The sequence below is a fragment of the Notolabrus celidotus genome, chromosome 17 (genome assembly GCF_009762535.1).
Source record: "Notolabrus celidotus isolate fNotCel1 chromosome 17, fNotCel1.pri, whole genome shotgun sequence".
NCBI classification, from domain to species: Eukaryota; Metazoa; Chordata; class Actinopteri; order Labriformes; family Labridae; genus Notolabrus; species Notolabrus celidotus.
Genome location: NC_048288.1, coordinates 30,278,857 through 30,299,633, shown reverse-complemented (window position 1 = coordinate 30,299,633; position 20,777 = coordinate 30,278,857). Strand labels below are relative to the sequence as shown.

Below are 20,777 nucleotides of genomic sequence, written 5' to 3'. Positions count from 1 at the left end.
GAGAAATAAAGGTGATCATGTGACGATGCGAGGTGGAGACTGGAGGCGGCTGTGTGGAAGACCTGTGTGCAAACAGAGAGACCGTGGGGGGGGCGGAGTCAGGGTGGAGGACGGAGCGCTGAGGGAGGAGAGGTGACGGGTGACCGGACCTGCAGTCGCCCTCTCTTTTTTTTTTTTTTTAAACCCTCTCCCCTCCAGTCTGGGTCCTCGTCAGTCCTCACACCCCTCCTGAAAAACCGCTGCTTCCACTCGTCCTGGAGGAGGAGGAGGATCCTGTTTCTTTAAGAAGCGCTCAAATCAAATCTGTCTTTAGAGGATCAGACACACCTGGGAGGAACAGACGGCTTCCTTCAGAGCTACGGTGACAATTTTCTGATTTCAGTTTTTGTCTTTGCAGCTCAAATCCAAGTAGGTCCTAAAGTTTCTAAATTTCCCAAACTAACGCTCTAACATTGAGAAACGAGACACAGATGTAACGTGTTTGAATCCACTACAGGGCGACTTACTCCAGCGTCAAACCATGTGATTATTCAAGCACAGGAGTCAAATTAACTCCAGTTTCTCCTCCTTAAATGTGACTTTTTCTTCAAATGTCATTTTTAATTTGGACTTTGCACCGAGATGGATCCACAAAGCGTGTTAAATGATGTAAGCCTCCACTTGAAAGGATGATGGAGACCCGGTTTTACGATTTCCTGACTTTGTAAAGACAGAAAAACATGTTGATGGATCATCAAATCCTCAGAATGATCTCTTTATAGTTTCTTCTTGTAAGACATGATCACGTTTAGGCTCCTAAACAAATCCCTGTCTCGTGTTTCTACTACAGGGTGACTTACTCCAGCACCAAATCAGGTGATAATTCAATCACAGAAGTTAAAAAAACTCCAGTTTCTGCTTCTTAAATGTGACTTTTTCTACAAATATCATTTTTAATTTGGACTTTGCACCAAGATGGATCCACAAAGCATGTTCAAAAGATCATGGAGACCCGGTTTTACGATTTCCTGACCTTGTAAAGACAGAAAAACTGGTTGATGGATCACAGAATCCTTCTTCTTGTAAGACATGATCCATTTAGGCTCTCAAAACAAATCCCTGTCTTACTCCAGCTTCAAATCGGGTGATTATTCAAGCACAGGAGTCAAATGAACTCCAGTTTCTGCTTCCTAAATGTGACATTTTCTTCAAATATCATTTTTAATTTGAGTCTTTTTGGACTGTTCACCGAGAGATGGATCCACAAAGAGTATTTTACGTTTTAAGGGTAATGGAGACCATGTTTTACCATTTCCTGACCTTGTAAAGACAGAAAAACATGTTGATGGATCACAGAATCCTTCTTCTTGTAGGACATGATCATATTTAGGCTCTTAAAACAAATCCCTGTCTAGTGTTTCTACTACAGGGCGACTTACTCCAGCCCCAAATCGAGGGATTATTCAAGCAGAGGAGTCAAATTAACTCCAGTTTCTGCTTCTTAAAAATGACTTTTTCTTCAAATATCATTTTTAATTTGAGTCTTTTTAAACTTTGCACCAAGAGATGGATCCACAAAGCGTGTTTCTAGCTTGGCTGATCCATTTTTTCCACTTTAATAAGATGATGGAGACCGTATTTTACAATTTCCTGACCTTGTAAAGACAGAAAAACATGGTTGATGGATCATCGAATCCTCAGAATGATCTCTTTAGAGTTTCTTCTTGTAGGACATGATCACGTTTAGGCTCTTAAAACAAATCTCTGTCTTTTGTTTCTACTACAGGGGGACTTACTCCAGCACCAAATCGGGTGATTATTCAAGCAGAGAATTCAAATTAACTCCAGTTTCTGCTTCTTAAATGTGACTTTTTTTTAAAAGTCTCCTTTTGTTTTGGTGCGCCTTTCAATCGGAGCTACGATGATGATTTTTAGATTTGAGTTTTTGTCTTTGCAGCTCAAATCACAGTCGGTCCTAAAGTTGATCAACTTCCCGAACTAACGCTCCAAAACTTGGGAAATGGGACATAGACATAACATGTTTGAATCTAATACTTACTCCAGTGTCAAATCGAGCACAGGAGTCAAATTGACTCCAGTTTCTGCTTCTTAAATGTGACTTTTTCTTCAAATTTCATTTTTAATTTGAGTCTTTTTAGACTTTGCACCGAGGGATGGATCGATAAAGGGTGTTTCTAGCTTGGCTGATCCATTTTTTCCACTTTAATAAGATGATGGAGACTCAGTTTGAGCATTTCTTGACCTTGTAAAGACAGAAAAACATGTTGATGGATGATAGAATCCTTCTTCTTGTAGGACATGATCACGTTTAGGCTCTTAAACAAATCCCTGTCTAGTGTTTCTACTACAGGGTGACTTGGTCCAACTACTTCAAGTCATGTGATTATTCAAGCAGAGGAGTCAAATAAACTCCAGTTTCTGCTTCTTAAATGTGATTTTTTCTTCAAATATCATTTTTAATTTGAGTCTTTTTGGACTTGCACTGAGAGGTGGATCGACAAAGCGTGCTTCTAGCTTAGCTGATCCATTTTTTTCCACTTTAATAAAATGATGGAGACTCAGTTTGAGCATTTCCCTGACCTTGTAAAGACAGAAAAAATGGTTGATGGATCATAGAATCCTCAGAATATTGTCTTTATAGTTTCTTCTTGTAGGACATGATCACGTTAAGGCTCCTAAACAAATCCCTGTCTCGTGTTTCTACTACAGGGCGACTTACTCCAGCATCAAATCGGGCGATTATTCAAGCACAGGAGTGAAAATAAACTCCAGTTTCTGCATCTTAAATGTGACTTTCTTTAAAATATCATTTTTAGTTTGAGTCTTTTTGGACTTTGGACTGAGAGTTTGATCCACAAAGCGTATTTTAGGATGTAAGGACGATGGAGACCCGGTTTTACGAATTTCCTGACCTTGTAAAGACAGAAAAACTGGATCTCTGAGACATGATCACGTTCAGGCTCTTTAAACAAATCCCTGTCTCGTGTTTCAGCACTCAACTCTTCTCTAAAACATCAAACTCCTGCTACAAAGTTGATTTTTGGACCTTTAATGATCCGTAAGTGTCAGTAGATGAAGGATGTCAGATCATGAAGCAGACGTTACAATCTGAATTTAATGAATAACGCTGCTGTCCCTTTAAAAGACGCCTCCTATCACTATGTGTGATCCTCTAATGACAGATTTTGAGCGGTCTGTTCCTTTAAGAGAAGAAAACAAAGAGATATGAGAGGAGGAGGAGGAGGAGGGGAGAGAGGGAAGCCATGATGGGTTTGAAGGGGGGCTGGGAGATTTTGGTACAGTTGCTATTGTCATTCCTAGAAGGTTTAGCAGTTAAGTGCATCATCATCATCACCCTCCTCCTCCTCCTCCTCGTCCTCCTCCTCATCATCACAAAGCTCTGATCATCACATTGTAGAAACAGTATGACAGACGTGTAATAATATGGAAACAGATGTCACCAAATAAAAAGAGAAAAGAACTGAAAACTGAAGTTTGTCAGGGTACGAGGATTTTTGAGGCGCATCTTTTTTTCCCTCCGAGCTTCCGGCTGCATCGAAACGCAGGCCTCCGAAGTCCAGAGACCTCCGAAGTCCAGAGACCTCCGAAGTCCAGAGACCTCCACAACACAATCCATCAAACCCTTTCCAGAGATCTGATCTGATCTGATCCGCCCCCCCTTCATGTTCATCCCTCAGCTTCAGTCAGCGAGGTAGGGGAGGAGGGGGGGGGGGGGGGGGGGTAATAAGAGCTATACGTGAGGGAGGGTCACCAGCTCCCCGTCCACCTCGAACTCCTCGGCTCCGTCGGGGGAGAAGAGGTAGGTCGGGGGTTTCCAGGGGGACTCCTCTAAACAGGAGGGGTACAGCTTCCCCACGGCACAGCGGAAGTCCTTACCCAGATCCCAGAGCACGCGCTCCGACACGGGCTGCCGCAGGTACCAGCGGTCCAGCTCCAGGTCGTACTGATAGATGGCGTACTTGGCGCGCTCGTTCATGTGCGTCTCGCGCATGAAAATACAGAGCGAGTTCAGCAGCACCACCGCCCGCACGCACGGGTCCGAGTAGCGCTTGGCGGGGATGTTGGCGGCGAGGCGCCACTCGTTCTTGTTGACATCGTAGATCTCCACGGTGACGGAGGAGCCGTCGATGGTGCTGGTGGGAAGGCGGATGCCCGAGTTGCTGACCACGTGGAGGCCGCCGATGTAGAAGATGAGGTCGCCGAAGGCGGCGGCGGAGGCGAAGCAGCGGCTGGTTTTGCGCATGGCCATCTCCACCCAGGTGTCGGCGCGCGGGAAGTAGCAGTACATCAGGTCGTGGGTCATGACGTAGATGCAGTCGTGCGCCACCACCGACGTGCTCCAGTTCCAGGCGAAGGGCAGCGGGCTCATCATGCTCCACTCGTCCTTCTCGCAGTCGTAGCGCTCCACCGTGCGCTTGTTCAGCTCGCCGCCCACGTTGTCGCCCCCGATTGCATAGATGTAGCCCTCGCAGTAGACCAGGGAGGGCTTGATGCGGGCGCACAGCATGGGGGTCTTAGGCACCCAGGCGTTCTGCTGGGCGTCGAACCAGAAGAAACTATCCACGGAGCGGAACATGGCCTGGAACTTCCCGCTCTTGCCGTGGTTGGTGATTGAGTTTTTAAGCGGGATCTGACCTCCGGCGATGAACACGTCGTTGTCCGGTGTAACGAGGGTCCCCACCTTCTGCAGGTCTCCTGGGGGGTTGCTGAGCTTGTAGACCTTCTCCGCCTGCGGGCTGTAACAGACTACGGTGGTGGGCACGGACACGGACATGACGTACCCCTCGCCCTGCGTCTCCGACGAGGCCTCCATGAAGATCAGCATCTCCTCCTTCGTCATGCCTAACCGAGGTTTGAAGAACTTGGGCATGGACTTGTAGAGACCCTGCACCACCACGGACTTGTCGTTGGGAGGCAGACCCTGAAACCAGGCGCGCTGCGTCACCTCGGAGAGCGCGTCGATGCGGATCTGACTGAGCACCGAGGACAGGTGCTGAGAGCGAGCCTCCATGTTGTACTCCAACCACAGCATGGCGGCCTCCCGCACCGTCTCCTCCTTCTCCACGTTGAGGTTGTCGCTGCTCAGGACGTCGATCAGCAGCTCGTGGGAGAGCTGCAGGAACGCCTCCTGCCGGTACACCACCGGGAACTTGTGCTCCACCATCCGCTTGGCGCTCTGCTTGAGCTCGCTACAGCTGAACAGGTCACCGATGCTCAGCATGCGGACGCAGTTCTCGGCGTTGATCTTCTTGACCAGGTAGTCTCTGCACTGCAACAACACGTCCTCCACCTGTGGACGGAGGAGAAGGAACAGAATGAGGGAGTGATACCTGAATAGATTTAGTCCTCTATGAAAGACCGACTTTAGACCACATGAGGAGAATCTTTCACACGGACCTGGAGGAAGCAGGCGGTCTCGTAGAGCGGCTCCACCGTGCTGTCGCTGATGGCCAGGTTCCCCGTGTAGGCGTACGTGATGATGATCTGCAGGGTGGCCGGGTCCACGTTCCTCAGGTGGACGTGGGTCTGTTTGCTCTCGCTGAGGCCGCTCATGAACATCGCCCTGAAGAAAGACGACAAAACAGAGTCACATTGATACAAATATTCTCTGTCTCTAGAATGGACTGAAATCACTAGTCTCTACCGGCTGGACATTTGTGGTCTGCCCGCCCCCCTTTATGTTTGATCCTCCTCCTGAGTAACAGACTCTGACAGTGAGTAACAGACTCCTCCTGAGTAACAGACTCTGACAGTGAGTAACAGACTCTGACAGTGAGCACCTGTCTCGTGGGCTCACTCCAGCGTTGAGCTCCAGGTGAGCTCCTCTCTGCTCTGACGCTCGTGATCCTCCTCAATCCTCCACGTCTTAATTCCACGGAGTGAGTCAGAGCGTCTTCACCTCTTTGACTGCAGAGATGTCTTTATGTATCTGTGGAGCTGCGACAGGCTCAGACCGGTCATCACAGTCAGAGATCACATGTCAGGTAGCTTCACCTGCTGCTGCTGCTTCTGAGGATTGAATCAAGACTTCCAGAGTGCGCAATGTATTTTCTGGAGTTGAGTATGTTTGATAAAGGAACAAAAATATATATATACATTTTAATCTTCTAATATATGATTTTTTTTAAATCTGTAATGTCGTCCAGGAGCCTTCATTTCATGTTTTTTTTGTTAATATTTTACATGCAAAGTTTTCAATTTTTGAATGCTCGTGTTTTTGAAGATGGTCGTAAGTTTAAACACATTAAAACTTGTGCTCTTCCTTTACCCACATCCTGAAAGTAGATTTAATGAAGTGTGTTCACTAGGGATGGACAGTTCAAGCCAAAAATTCAAAAATCATTGCCCATCGCTAGGATTCACCACAGTCTGAATCATAAATGGACGTACAATCCGTGATGTCACCCATCTGTTTTGAAGCCAAACGGTGGCGGCTGCCATATTGGATATGCTGAACTCAACCTGACTTCGTCTGAGTTAGTGTGAGGTAAAGAGGCGGGCCTTTTGCCTAATCGCTAACAGCTATGGATAAAAGCGTCTGCTAGGGGTTGCTGGTGGCCTAGCGGTCTAAGCACCCCATGTACAGAGGCTGCAGTCCTCGTCGCAGGGGTCGCCGGTTCGATTCCCGGCCAGTCGACCATTTCCTGCATGTCTTCCCCCACTCTCTACTCCCCACATTTCCTGTCTCTCTTCAGCTGTACTATCTAATAAAGGCAAAAAGGCCAAAAACATAACTTTAAAAAAAAAAAAAAAAAAGCGTCTGCTAAATGACATTGTAGCTACAGGTAGCCCACCTGTCAATCAAGTCAGCCACGCCCATATTTGGGCAAAACTCGTAGAGAAATTAGCTATCAGACCTGAACCCTTTTTTTTTAACCAGGCTGTAAACATGTTTGTTTCTGCTGTAAAGATCGTCTTCTTTGAATGGGTGTGTATGTGGTTTCCTGTGTTTCTGCAGCCAGCCTCTACTGGACACTGGAGGAACTGCAATTCTTAACACTTCCACATGGGCTTAATTTTTTAAGACTGGAGGTTGCTGCTTGGTATTAAGTTAATTTTCCATCAAGGAAAATTTGGGGGTGACAAAACCCTGACACTTTTAGAATTTATCTTAAACTTTGAAAAGTATTCTGGGCATTACTAGTGAAGAAAAGCAAGAGAAAGAAACTAATTTGACTTCAATTTGCCGATTGAATAATTAGGAATTAGTGTTTTTTTGTCATTTATGATGCAAAATTAAAAGGTTTTTTATTTTCATTTCTGGATGGAAAAAAAGGAGGGACTTCTAAAATATTAATCCAGAGTCCGGCTGATTTTTCCACCTTCTCTCTCATATTTTAATAACGGGTCTCTGTGAGAGATAACGTCTCATGCAGCTCTGTTCGTTGGAGTATTTTGTCTGCAGCCTGGCTCTGCCCTCCTGTCTGGGGGTTTTGGGGAGGCGGGAGGGGAGACTGTGTCTGCTCGTTGCTCAGCAGGGACTAAACCTGCCAGGCTGAATTACGTAACCCTGCACCCCCTCCCTCTTTTCCCCCCTCTTTCTTCCCCTTTCTCTCCATCTCTCACCAAGACCTACGTGACCAGACTTTCCCCTCCGCACACGAGCTCCCCTCCGGAGTCTCACGCCCTCCCCCCTTGAAGCGAGGCGTGCGAGGAGGACAGAGAAAGAGGAAGGAAGGAAGGACGGAGTAGCACTTTTGAGGAAGCGCTGCGACACCTCTGAGAGAGAAAAAAAAAAACAACCTGCGGGGGAAATGCTTTACGTGTTCGCACCAGATAACGAGTGCGTGGGAAACGGAGGGGAAGGAAGAGCGCGGGGCGGTTTGTGTGAGAGCGGCATCAAGTTGTCGGGACCTTTTCTTGGAATGCGTGTGTGCAGACAGGGGGCGGGGGGGAGACGGGGTGTTCGAATGCAGCATGAGCTCCTGTCATGTACAGATGGACTCTTCCCAGAGCTGAGGCTGCCGCTGCTCTGTCATCCTCACCGCAGTGCACACACACTCCATTATGCAATGCTGCGCGTACAAATGAGGCCTCCCGAGGGCCTGGAGGGATGTGCGACTACAGGTTAGAGGTTGCTTCATTTATTCCGCGTGGTGCATCGGGATGACTCCAGACCCTGCTTTCAAGGAAAACAGCATCCCCGGTCTCTCTCTTGTTCTACGACGCGCTGCATTATTTATCAGGAGTGTAGAGGGTGAAGACTTACAGCGTACCTACACCTCCTCCTCGACACAATCACAACAAGGGGAATAATCGACGCCTTTAAACACAAAGGCCCGGCGCTGTGCGGTGCATTATTTAGTGAAACTGTAGGAGAGAGACTCAGGTGAGTCCTCAACAGACCAGGTGACACGTGAAGACAAAGTAAACATCAGGCATTAAACTGATAATATGAAAAGAGCTTTTAACTGTGCTCCAGTCTTAATCTGGACAAGCTTCTCCTTTGGAATCATCGACCAGTCAGGGTCCGGGAGGCAGACACCCTCTCTACTTTTAAGAGTAGGCTTCAAACTTTCCTTTTTGATAAAGCTTATAGTTAGAGCTGGATCAGGCTTGGACCAGCTCTTAGTTATGCTGCTATAGGCTTAGACTGCCCCCAAGATCACTTACTTTAACTCTCCCTGTCCCAATAAAGTTCCTAACCATAGACCTTTCTGGAGTCCCTGAGCTCCCTTGTCTCGTAGGCTCCTCTAAAGAGCTTATAGTGCCCTATTACCCCTCTAGAACACTACGCTCCAAGCATGCAGGCCTGCTCATCGTACCTACAGTCTCTAAAAGTAGTATGGGAGGTCGAGCCTTCAGTTATCAGGCACCTCTCTTTTGGAATCATCTACCAGTCAGGGTCCAGGAGGCAGACACCCTCTCTACTTTTAAGAGTAGGCTTCAAACTTTCCTTTTTGATAAAGCTTATAGTTAGAGCTGGATCAGGCTTGGACCAGCTCTTAGTTATGCAGCTATAGGCTTAGACTGACACACTGGGATCCTATCTCTCTCCCCTCTTCCCATCACTTCCTTTAAGTGTCCCTGTCCCTTTAAAGTTACTAACCATAGTCCTTTCTGGAGTCCCTGAGCTCCCTTTGTCTCTGCCGTAGACATCCAGCTGCTACAACTACTACTATCCATCTCACCTCTATCATCTCTCTCTCTCTCTTCATCTCCCTCTATCCCTCTCTCCAACACGGTCTCTGCAGATGTGTGTCTAACATGAGTCTGGTCCTGCTGGAGGTTTCTGCCTGTTAAAGGAAGTTTGTCCTTGCCACTGTAACTTGCTAAATGCTGCAAAGTGCTCTGCTCATGGTGGATTAAGATGAGATCAGACTGAGTCCTGTCTGTAAGATGGGACTGGATCTTATCCGGTCTTGATGTTGGGTCTTTGCACACCTCTTCCTTCTCACTGTGTTCCCTGAAAGTGTCTGATGTATGTGTCCTTCACCAGGAGTTGTCACACTCCTAACAAGGACTTATCAGGACCTGGAACTTTACAAGTGTATCAATCATACCCCCCTCACATTCGGCTCGTATCACTCGGACTACAAGCTCTTCCAAACACTCCGACAGCAGCAGCTTCACACTCACCTGAAATAGGAGCTACATGTGGCCAGGACCATCTTGTGACACGGGAACTCCGTGTCCTCCACCAGCAGCACAACGTCAGTCAGTAATTTCTGTTCATAAAAGAACTTGAGCTGCTCCAGCAGGGAGACAGCGTAGTCCGTGTTGACCGGCCTGCGCTCACTGAGATCCGACATGGTTGCATCCCATGAATCGCGCCCCAGTTTTGAAAAGTCACACGGCCGGCAGAACCGGACTCAAACCAACCAGGAGAAAAATGTTCTTGAAGATTCACGAAGGGGAAAATGAGGGGGAGGGTGGTGGTTCTTCAACACCTCCACTGGCCCGAGTGGAGGTGTTTAACTCCTGTGAGAGAACTTCTTCTGAAAGAGGAGAGGAGGAGACTTTGGTGAAGGGGGTCCCGGGGCGAGGAAAGGAGACTCTGTCCCCTCGTGGATCCGCCTGTCGTCTGAGGTCTTGCAGTGAGGCACTGGGGGAGTGGAGGTAGAGGGAGAGCACGGTGACTGACCCAACACGGCTACATCAGCGCTCGTCTGAAAAACAAAAGAAAGAAAAGAGGAATGAGAAGACTGAGAGAAGGATGAGTTACTCCACTTTAACTTCCTTCATCCTTTTAGTTTAGAGTTTATAAAACAGCAAAATCCTTCAAACATTTCAACCCTGTATGAATATTCCCTCCTGCTGCTACCTCTGCCACGAGGAAAAGCCTATTTACCTGTTACAACCGGGTATCTCAGGCAGAAGTCAGACCTTGTTTCCTAGAAGCATCCCTCAGTCTGAGTTTGAGTTTATGAGCTTGAGACGGCTGATGCATCTTTCTTAAGACAGCTAGAGTGAACTACCGAGCCAAGTAACACAGCCAACGTCACATCAGCACCTCCACGCAGAAGTTAGAGAAGCACATCACACCCTTTGAGATGTCTTAGGACACGGTGCAGTGATTACCTGACAGACGTCTTCATTTGCATCCTTAAATTAGCCCCTAAAACTCTGTGCTTCCTGACACAGCAAGACCTCTACAACAGATTCAGACTGCAGTTCATTTGACTTCAAGAATTATTTCACATAGTGGCGACGTCTGGATCCGAATCTCAACTATCGATCTGGACTTCTTTTTTTATTTTAAGTCACATTTTTGTGCTTTTTGCCTTTAAGAGGACAGCTGAAGAGAGAAGTGGGGAGCAGAGAGAAGGGGAAGACAACCAGCGACCTCTGCAGCGAGGATGGTAGCCTCTGTATGTGGGGCGCTTAGACCGCTAGGCCACCAGTGATCTCATCTGATCATTTACGTCCACTGTCACTGAACACGATGTGCAACTGAAGGCTAAAGCCTGGTTAATACTTCTGCGTCAAATCGGCAGCGTAAGACTGCGTAGCTCCCGTACGTACGCAGGTAGCCAATGTCTACCTCCTCCAAAATGTAACTACACTTGGAATCTACACGGACCGCAAGCCCTGTGATTGGTCCGCTCTGCAGCATTGTGTTTCCTGCATTTACAGCACTTCCGGGATCCTGGACATCGGCCACATCGGATGTGTATTTCATCTCCTCCTCTCTATTCTTCATGTAATCATGTCTGTATGATAAACAGCAGCATGTATCAGCTGTAGATTAACAGAACACGCTCTGAATCTCTGTGGAAAAGGAAACAGAGATCGTAGCACGACCATAACAGGCAACCCGACTATCAGAGAGTCCACACTGCCTCTGAGCGTTTCGGCGGAGTATTGTTGCACAATCGGATTGGGATTGGGGGCTAATGAAGCTGATTGGGACATCTCTGTTCACAAGATGTTACAGATACATGCCTTAGGAACAAAAGCTGAAAACATCACACCTTAATTTTAGTAACTGTGGTTCAATAAATCTCTAAGATATGTAGGAGAGCAGGTAAGCCTCCTACAGTACAGTCTGAACCAACACCAGCACCATCTGTTACAACAGTCTGTCTCAACAAAGCACTGTAGGTGATCATCACGCCAGCAGGGAACCTTACAAGAACACACTACTGTTAGTAATGTCATAATCTGAACCATTCAGGTTCCTACGTCCTCACTCTGGATCCGGACTGCTGCAACATCCGGGACAACCTCTGATCTGGTGTCGGTTTCTCTGACACCTCTTATGTTAGCATGCCCTGCGACAGCTGTCAACATGAGAACATCTTCAGTTTCTGTGAACACTGGTCCATGAAGACGACGGGTGTAGCATGACAGAGATGATGCGTTTGCTGAGTGCCCCCGTTACGTGCGGAAAAAATAAGAAGTTAACGCTGTGCATTGTGGGAAATGGTACGTGGAGGAGACTGGTCCGATGCATACTGAGACGTTCTCCTGAATCAATCAAGCGGCAACCTCCGGTCTAAAAATATAAGTCCAATGTTTGTTAAAGTGCTAAAACTGCAGTTCATCAAGGATCCACTTGAGGCTGGCCCAATTCAAAGAAGCCGATCTTTACAGCAGAAATAATCATGTTTACAGCCTGGTCCAAAAGACGAGTGTAGTCTGGATACTTCATTTCTCAATCAGCACACACTGTACGGGGAGTTAATTTTTTCATAACGCTGCAATTTTAAAGATATTGAGATTACTAGTCTTCCAATGAGAGGCACAGCTGACATGACTGACAGGCGGGAACACTGTAGCTGTTGGCTCTGAGACTCAAAGCCCGCCTCTTTACGTCACAATCGCTCAACAGCAGCAATATGGCTGCTGCCGACGATTGGCCTCAAAACAGCGCTTCAGAAACAGATCGGTGACTTCAAAGATACTTCGTCCATTTACTATACAGTCTATGGAATCAATACGATAATACGCAACGTCTCCATGGACGGCTTCCAGACTGTCTGGGCAGACCAGGATAGCACTGAGTGCTGTGGGAGATCTCACATGTCATAGGCTACTGGAAGCTGCTTACATACCCCCTCTGCCAACCTGACTAAAGCGTCCAAGGTTCTCAACGCTGCCATCGCCACACTCCAGACAGACCACCAGAGCGCCCTCTTCCTGATATTCAGGGAGTTCAACCATGTCTTTATTTTCTACATAGCTTATTCTGTCGTCTGTACATACTTTTATCATTATTTTCACTTTATTTGTATTGATATATTATTAATAACTTCTTCTATTACTATTATTTGATATTCTTGGGGCGCTGGTGGCCTAGCGGTCTAAGCGTCCTACATACAGAGGCTACAGTCCTCATCGCAGGGGTCGCCGGTTTGATTCCCGGCCAGTCGACCATTTCCTGCACGTCTTCCCCCCTCTCTCTACTCCCCACATTTCCTGTCTCTCTTCAGCTGTCCTGTAAAATAAAGGCAAAAAGGCCAAAAAAATATAACTTAAAAAAAAAAATGTATTTGATATTCTTAATTACTGTGTATAGGAGCAACTGTAATGACTGAATTCCCCCTGGGATAAATGAAGTATTTCTGATTTCTGATTCCTCTCTGCTGCAGGTGATGCCCCTGAAATACAGGAAGTAATTCACACATTACAGAACACATCCAAAAAACACCACAAACAGGAGATCAGATATAAACACAGGAGAACATGGTGACAATGATGTGTCTGTAAGCTGCTTGGAAAACACTCTACAAGCCCCTGGCATGCACTCATGATGGTGATGATGATTTCCTGTTTGTAAATAACTAAGATGAAGAAGTGCTGCTGCAGGCTGTCAGGGATGTTAGGCCATCATCTGCATCAACTTCAACCGGTCACCGTTCCTGTCCAAAACAAACCCCCTGCTCTCTAAACCAGGCAGAGAGTCTCTGAAGAGACAGGCCTGCTGCTGAACACACACCACACTGACCACAGCTAAACCAGGAAACCTTAACATGAATGTTCCTGTGGGTTTATTTCACTCAGCAGGTTAGAAAAGGTTCCATCCTCCTCCTGATCATCCCTCAGATATAATCAGTTAGCTTCATGTAACAGCGCTAGCTCCAGCAGCAGCAAGCTAGCAGCGTTAGCTCCAGAGTTCCGGGGTAACACAGCAGTTAGCTAACGCAGCAGCCAGACAACACCTTCATTACCTGACAGTAAAGAGTCTGCTTCTTTTACTTTGACTCTGAAACTGAAGCAGAAAGAACTTTAAACTCACAGCAGCCAAACTACAGAGCGGTCACGCTGCTAACACAAGCTAGGCTATATAACCGTTAGCTAGCTACCTGAGTGAGACAGTTTACAAGTTTAACACCAAAACATCAGATTCAGGCTTTCTTACAGTCACTCTGTGGGGACTCCACGCAGGGAAACCTCAGGGTGGATCTTGTCTTCAGCTGAAGGTGTAACATAAGCTCCTGAAGCTGATATTACTTATATTAAAGTGTTGTGTTGAAGCGCAGGGCAGCGGACAACCTCTCAGCGCATCATAAGCGCCTGAAAGACTACAGGCCAAACAGGGAGACTGCGCATGCGTGCAACCTAAGCGGCCTGGAGCTTGTTAAAGAGTGGAACAGCGACATCTGCTGGACAGAAGGAGACACAGCAGCCCAAAAAGAACAACTATGACACATTTCTGCTTAATGTTTGTTATGATTATTTAAAATACCACATAATAGATACAAAATTTAAATATTGACTTTCCTTAGTGGTATTTCTGGCAGTAAGGGAGACCGGGGGCAACTGTAACACATCAGTATCTCTAATAAGAAGCAGGCTAGAGTGATGACACTGACTGCACACGCTCAGTAGTATTTTCTTGGTGATTATTGTTACATTTGCCCCTTGATGAGTAGCAATAGAAAAAAAATAGCAATAGTTTAGTGCACATATATATGCTTTTATATGACAAATACGGACTCTAAGAATTCTGAGAAATACAGTAAAAAATTCTGAGATTAAAGTCAGAATTCTGAAATTTTCTCAGAATTCTGAAGTTTTTATTTCTGACATTAATCTCTGAAATCTGACTTTAATCTGAGATATCTGACTTTTTTCTCAGAATTCTTACTTCAAACTCATAATAATAATAATAATAATACTACTACTAATAATAATAATAATAAAAATACAAAAAATATATTGGACTTTATTTCTTTTTTCAGTGGCCCCAATCCTCTTCCATAAATCTGTGAGCTCTGATGACATTATGTGAGAAATATCATAGTTGCCCCCAGTCTCCCCTACTCTAAGGCGCTGAGTGATGATTACACCCTTTTGTCTACGACATTTATAGAAAAAAAAAAGGTATAAGTCAGAATACTCTTTTAAAAAAAATAATAAAATGTTATTTTTTAAATGAATACCCAGTTAGGATCTTTTTAACCTTTATTTTTAGGCCTACATTTATATTGTATTATTTATATCTACATAGAATAAAATTACACTGAAAAAATAAAAAACAACAAAATTGAGGGGGAAAAAAAAAATCAAAATTAAAGGATAGAAGTTACTGCGAAAGTAAATAAATAAGAATACAAATATTTTCTTGTGAACATTTCTGTCTTCATTAAAAAAAGAATTATTTTAATTTTCTTTAATATGTGTACATATACATGTGCCTATGTGCATAATTATGAATTTGTGTTTATCAGTATGTGTATGGTTTATGTTAGACGAGTATGTTCACTGTTTCTTCTGTAAATAATCTCAAATTTATGTTTTTTCTATGAATTTATTTGTCTGTTTTTTGTTGTTTGTTTGTTCTGCTGTCTTTTACTTTGTTTTATTTTTATTTTTAATTGTTTTTATTGTATTGTCATTATTTGTGTGTCTTTATCTGAATGTTTGTAAAAACGAATACATTTCAAATCATAAAAAAATAAAATGAAAACATTATTCTTCCCTATGAACTGTTTTTATCACAATTCTAAAAAACGTGTCCCTCCAAATGAATACCTGAGTCTCGTGCTCCGTGTTGCAGCAGCAGGTGTTTCCTATATGACTAATTAGCAGAGGTGCGCGTGCTTCAGTTGAGAGTAGCGTCATGTGAGCCTGAGAGAGAAGCAGCTTCACGTCTGTTTGTTTGTTTATCGAAGAAGTGACTGTGAAATATATCTTCAGTGATTTATGAAGCTGAGGGATGTTTATGTGGTTGTTTTGATCCCTCTGAGGTGTTTTATTTCTGGAAGGTTGAGCGAGCACGTGAAGGGAAATGGACGGTAAGGATTCCCTCTTTAATATTCAGTCATTTTTTAAACCTTATTTGACTTTTTTTTTTACTCCTTTCTGGTTTCTGTAGATGGAAGTAAACAACCACACACATTTGGGGGTGGACAGCAGCAGAGAAACCACCACCCCAGACCTTTCTTCTACGTCCAGCCTCCATCTCAACCTTACTACCTCTACCACCAGTGGCAGATGAACAACCCGTACAATCACTTTGGTTTACCTGGAGGTAGGTAACTATTTCAACTCTACCTTTAGTCTAATTAAGCTGAATTGGGGGGCAGTAGCTCAGTCCATAGGGACTTGGCTTGGGAACCGAAGGGTTGCCGGTTTTAGTCCCAGTATGGACGAAGTTTGGCAAGTGGACTGGTGGCTGGAGAGGTGCTAGTTCACTTGCCTGGGCACTGCAGAGGTGCCCTTGAACAAGGCACCGAACCCCCAACTGCAAGTTGATGGCAGTATCCTCACTCTGACATCTCTCCCTAAGCATGTTCACTGCATGTGTGTGCAGTATATACCAAAAAAACTATGTGTAGCATGTCCAAAAATAGCATGAGTGAAAAAATTGAATTTCCCCCCTGGGGATCAATAAAGTACCTTTTATTTCTTCTGAATGAATCACCTGAAACCTCTGTTAATGCTCCCCAGGTTTTAACATGAACCGTGCCTGCATGCCCCAGTACCAGTACATGCAGTACCCTGGGTTTGTTTACCCTCATGCTCCTTTATACCCCATGGATTACAGGCGCATGTTTGAACCTCGCTTCCACGCTCCTCCTACCTGGAATGACGTTCCCCATCATCATCAGCAGCATCTGCATCAGCAGCAGCATCAGCCCCATCACCTGCAGCCTCAGGGCCGGCGAGAAATGGCGTGCTCAGAGGTTCAAACCGACCCCAGCGACGCCATCTCCAAACTCATCGAATGCCTGGATAAAATCCGAGCCAGCGAGCTGCAGGGCGCGGAGAGGGAGCTGGACTCGGGTGTCGCCTCGCAGTCCTCCGGGATGTTTTCTCCTCCAGAAGAGAAGAAGAGTGAAGAGCAGGGTCACAGGCTTCCTTCAGCAGCTGGTGTGAGCCATTTGGAGTCCCCAGCAGTGACTTTCAGTGACTCTACAACAGCTGTGTACGACGGAGAGTCCAGCCAGAGGAGCTTAGAAGGCCTGAGCCCTCATGGATGCTGGTCTGGAGGTTTGGAGGAGCCTCTTGATAGCTCGTCTGTTCACGAGGAGAGTCCTGATCGGGAGCAGGCTGCAGCAGCAGAGAAGCACTTCCTCGCTCTGGAGAGAGAAGCGGTCACAGATATCCAGCCAGATATCTCCACGACCGATCCAAGTGCTTTGACTTACTGCACCGAAGACATCCAGAGGCCCAAAGTGGATTCAAACCTGCCTTCCAAACTATTGGTGCATTCTCCTGCTTCTTCAAAAGCTGCAAAAATCTGCAACAAATCCTCAAAGACAGATCCCAAGAAAGCAGAGTCAAGCTTCCAGATCCTCAAGCTGCCGTTTGAGAGCGTTCTGACGTCCGGAGAAGCTGCAGCCGGTCGCCTCCCCTCCCCTGCTGCCCCCTACCACTACAACTACCTCGCCGTGCACAGCACACACGAGCGTATGAGCGTCCTCAGCCCCTCTCTGGACGAGCTCTCCTCCAGAGATGAGATGTTCTCCACGGATCTGGATGACGCAGAGCTCTTCCCCAAACACGTGTACGCAGGCAGGAGGCTCGCAGAGGTCGTCAGCGGGTCCCCATGTGCTGCCGAAGACACAGAAGAAGTGTGGCTGCAGGGTTCAAAGAGGTCCATGTGCACCTGTTGTGGGGAAAGTTTAGCCAAAGGGGCGAGCAGGAGCAAAGTGCACGGTGCGAAGATGTACAGGGATGAAGCTGGAGACTCTGAGGAGGAGGGCAGGTACGGGAGAGGGTGCGAGCAGCCGCTCAGAGTCGTGGTGAGGAAGCATTCGGCACCCAGGAAGACTCAGTCTGTCCCGCTGAGACACGCCGCAAAACCATGGTACAAAAGAGGCCAGTACAAAGATCCATCAGACCCCATCGACCAGGAGGAAGAACACGACGTGTGCAAGCAGGAGGCAGCTGACGCAGAGGTCGTAGAGATGACTGTGAGTGAACTGCAGTGCAGAACATGTCAGGGTAAGTCTCTTCTCCCTCAGTCCGCTGTGTGACGGGTGATTCTCAGTGTCGTGATTGAAATATGAACTGAGTGTAGGAACTGTTTCTGCAGACAGACTCTGCAGAGATGACCTGAGCACGTCAAGCCCAGGCAGGAGAGGAGACAGTGACGGGATTCCCAGGAGGAGACAAGCAACCCCGCTGCAGCGGCAAGGTTGAATTTAACCTCTCACGCTTCACATTGTTACCCTGCTGATCATAGAACACACATTACAAAGACCAACATGCACTCTTTTATTTTCACCCTGATTCAAATCTATAAACTGATGATTGTAGGTCAGCATGCTGGTATTTACATGACGACTAGTTAAACACAAAAGTGACAAATGGCAGGTCTACAACAACACCAAGACCGGATAAGATCCAGTCCCATCTTACAGACAGGACTCAGTCTGATCTCATCTTAATCCACCATGAGCAGATCACTTTGCAGCATTTAGCAAGTTACAGTGGCAAGGACAAACTTCCTTTAACAGGCAGAAACCTCCAGCAGGACCAGACTCATGTTAGACACACATCTGCTGAGACCGTGTTGGAGAGAGGGATAGAGGGAGATGAAGAGAGAGAGAGATGATAGTGGGGAGACGGATAGTAGTAGTTGTAGCAGCTGGAGTCTGGCACGTCCACAGCAGCAGAGATCCAGAGGAACCTACGAGACAAGGGAGCTCAGGGACTCCAGAGAGGTCTAAGAAAAGAGAGAAGAGAGGGAGACCAGAAGAAAGAAAAAGAGGAGAATAAACAGTATGACAAGGAAGGAAAGGACGGGATAAGAAAAGGAGACATAAAGGATGAAGAAAGATGGAAAGAGCAAAGAGAGAATGAAAGAAAGGAAGAAAGAGGGAACGAAGGAAAGAAGGAAGGAAAGAAAGAGAAGGAAAGAAGGAAGGAAAGAGAAGGAATGAAAGAAAGAAGGAAGGAAAGAAAGAAAGGAAGACTGAAAGAAGAATAGAATGAAAGAAAGAAGGAATAAAAAATAAAAGAGAGAATGAAGTAAAGAAAGCGAAAAGAAAAGAAAGAAGGAGAGAAAGAAAGAAAAATAGAAAGGACCCAAAAAAGGACTCTACGGCAGAGATCCAGAGGAACCTACGAGACAAGGGAGCTCAGGGACTCCAGAAAGGTCTATGGTTAGTAACTTTAATGGGACAGGAAGAGTTAAAGTGAGAGACAGGCAGAGAGAAGAGAGAGAGGGAAAGACAGGATCCCAGTGTGTCAGTCTAAGCCTATAGCAGCATAACTAAGACCTGGTCCAAGCCTGATCCAGCTCTAACTATAAGCTTTATCAAAAAGGAAAGTTTGAAGCCTACTCTTAAAAGTAGAGAGGGTGTCTGCCTCCCGGACCCTGACTGGTAGATAATTCCAAAGGAGAGGGGCCTGATAACTGAAGGCTCTACCTCCCATACGCCTCGTCTTGTCATTTAAAAGTGTCTCTGTCTCATTCCTCTGATATTTCCTCCTGTTTGCATCCTTTGAACAGAGATGAGCACTCAGAGGAAAGTGATGTACCACAGGCCACGAGACGAGGACGACGACGAGCCGCCTCCTGCACACTGGGAGAGAGGTGAACCTGATGTCATGTTGCATCGCTCCAAACATCCCACATTACTTTGAGTGCACTCATCTCTCTGTCCTCTTCAGGCTCCACCATGAGAGGAGAACCAAGATGTTGAAGTCCCAGGATTGACTTATGAGAATAGTGTGTTGAACTGTAAGTGAAACGCACGGCATCATTGATCAAAGAAAGAGAAGATCTGTACTAATGGGACGTCTCCTCTCCTCCTCAGGTCCCCCTAAAGGTGTAATTGTTCTGGGATAATGTGTTAAAGTATTTAGAGCACCAGGTGAAATGCACTGCACAGAAAAAAACTCTTTAAGTTCAGATAAAAGTAAAAAAAAATATGTATAAAGTTCCTGCAGTGACTCTGCACCGTGCACTATCCATGAGTTTTGATTTCACGAAGAGAAAAATGGTCTAAAAGGTTGTTGAAGACGAGGGTGAGCCACTGTGTGGGGCCAGTCCAATAAAATGTCATGATTTAAGACTTGTGTTGAATGATTTCACATCAGAGCATGCAACAACAGTTTAGACTCAAGATTTATACTTCTCACTGAGAACACAGTGATACAGGATTAATGTGTTGTGGGAACTGCAGTTCCTCGAGCGTCCACTAGAGGCTGGTTGCAGAAACACCGAAAACCACATACACACCCATTCAAAGAAGACGATCTTTACAGCAGAAATAAACATGTTTACAGCCGGGTTCAAAAAACAGTTCAAGTCTGAATAGCTCATTTCTTTAATGTCTCTAATTTTTGTGTAACTTGTTATTTTTTAAGATATTAAACTTACGAGTTTTGCCCAAATAAGGGCATGGCTTGATTGACAGGCAGGCAGGCACACTGTAACTGTTAGCCAAAAAGGTAAAAGTTAGGTTGAGTCAGCATTTCCAATCTGGCACCCGCTGACGATCGGCTTCAGGAACAGATGTGTGACGTCACAGATACTACGTTAATTTATTATGCAGTCTAAGGTTCTTGTGTCCGTGCATCAAGAGCCACCACGCACAGACGTCTTCACATTCCTATTATCAAGACACTCCTGAAGCAGAGACAACGTCAGACCAGTCTTACTGGGGCTCAGGAGAGGAAGAGCTGGACTGTTGCTTCAGTGGTCCAAGTTTGAAAACCAAGGTCCCAGAGTCTGGAGGAGGAGCGTAGAGGCACAGAGTCCAAGATGTGTGATGTTTTTGCAGTCTGTGATGGTTTGGGGCGCCATGTCATCTTCTAGTGTTTAAGTCAACACAGTGAGACTTTAGAGCACTTCATGCATCCATCTGCTGGTTCCCTTTTCCAGCAGGACTTTGCACCTGCCCATAAAGCCA

General features: G+C 46.0%; 2 protein-coding genes across 2 annotated transcripts; one reads left to right on the top strand and one right to left on the bottom strand.

Annotated features, from left to right (window-relative positions):
* Positions 1–181: 181 nt before the first annotated feature.
* Positions 182–14,004, bottom strand: kbtbd2 (kelch repeat and BTB (POZ) domain containing 2). The gene is made up of 4 exons (XM_034706369.1): positions 13,826–14,004; positions 9,601–10,130; positions 5,419–5,584; positions 182–5,311 (listed from the first exon to the last, which is right to left on the bottom strand). The coding sequence occupies exons 2-4, from the start codon at positions 9,771–9,773 to the stop codon at positions 3,752–3,754; spliced, it is 1,899 nt and encodes a 632-aa protein (XP_034562260.1). The 5' UTR covers positions 9,774–10,130; positions 13,826–14,004; the 3' UTR covers positions 182–3,751.
* A 1,473-nt stretch (positions 14,005–15,477) lies between these two features.
* LOC117828855 lies at positions 15,478–19,935 on the top strand. Its single transcript, XM_034706211.1, has 7 exons — positions 15,478–15,704; positions 15,785–15,940; positions 16,360–17,859; positions 17,951–18,052; positions 19,373–19,456; positions 19,534–19,603; positions 19,680–19,935. The coding sequence occupies exons 1-6, from the start codon at positions 15,698–15,700 to the stop codon at positions 19,563–19,565; spliced, it is 1,881 nt and encodes a 626-aa protein (XP_034562102.1). The 5' UTR covers positions 15,478–15,697; the 3' UTR covers positions 19,566–19,603; positions 19,680–19,935.
* The last annotated feature ends 842 nt before the right edge of the window (positions 19,936–20,777 follow it).

What these genes read in the sequence shown, in the direction of transcription:
- kbtbd2 (XM_034706369.1), bottom strand. Translation starts at nt 9,773, where the DNA reads ATGTCGGATCTCAGTGAGCGCAGGCCGGTCAACACGGACTACGCTGTC. An exon ending in ACATGTAGCTCCTATTTCAG is followed by an intron (nt 5,585 to 9,600) that starts GTGAGTGTGAAG and finishes GTCTTTCTTCAG; the next exon opens with GGCGATGTTCATGAGCGGCC. An exon ending in AGACCGCCTGCTTCCTCCAG is followed by an intron (nt 5,312 to 5,418) that starts GTCCGTGTGAAA and finishes CTCCGTCCACAG; the next exon opens with GTGGAGGACGTGTTGTTGCA.
- LOC117828855 (XM_034706211.1), top strand. An exon ending in GCAGTGCAGAACATGTCAGG is followed by an intron (nt 17,860 to 17,950) that starts GTAAGTCTCTTC and finishes CTGTTTCTGCAG; the next exon opens with ACAGACTCTGCAGAGATGAC. An exon ending in TCCTGCACACTGGGAGAGAG is followed by an intron (nt 19,457 to 19,533) that starts GTGAACCTGATG and finishes TGTCCTCTTCAG; the next exon opens with GCTCCACCATGAGAGGAGAA.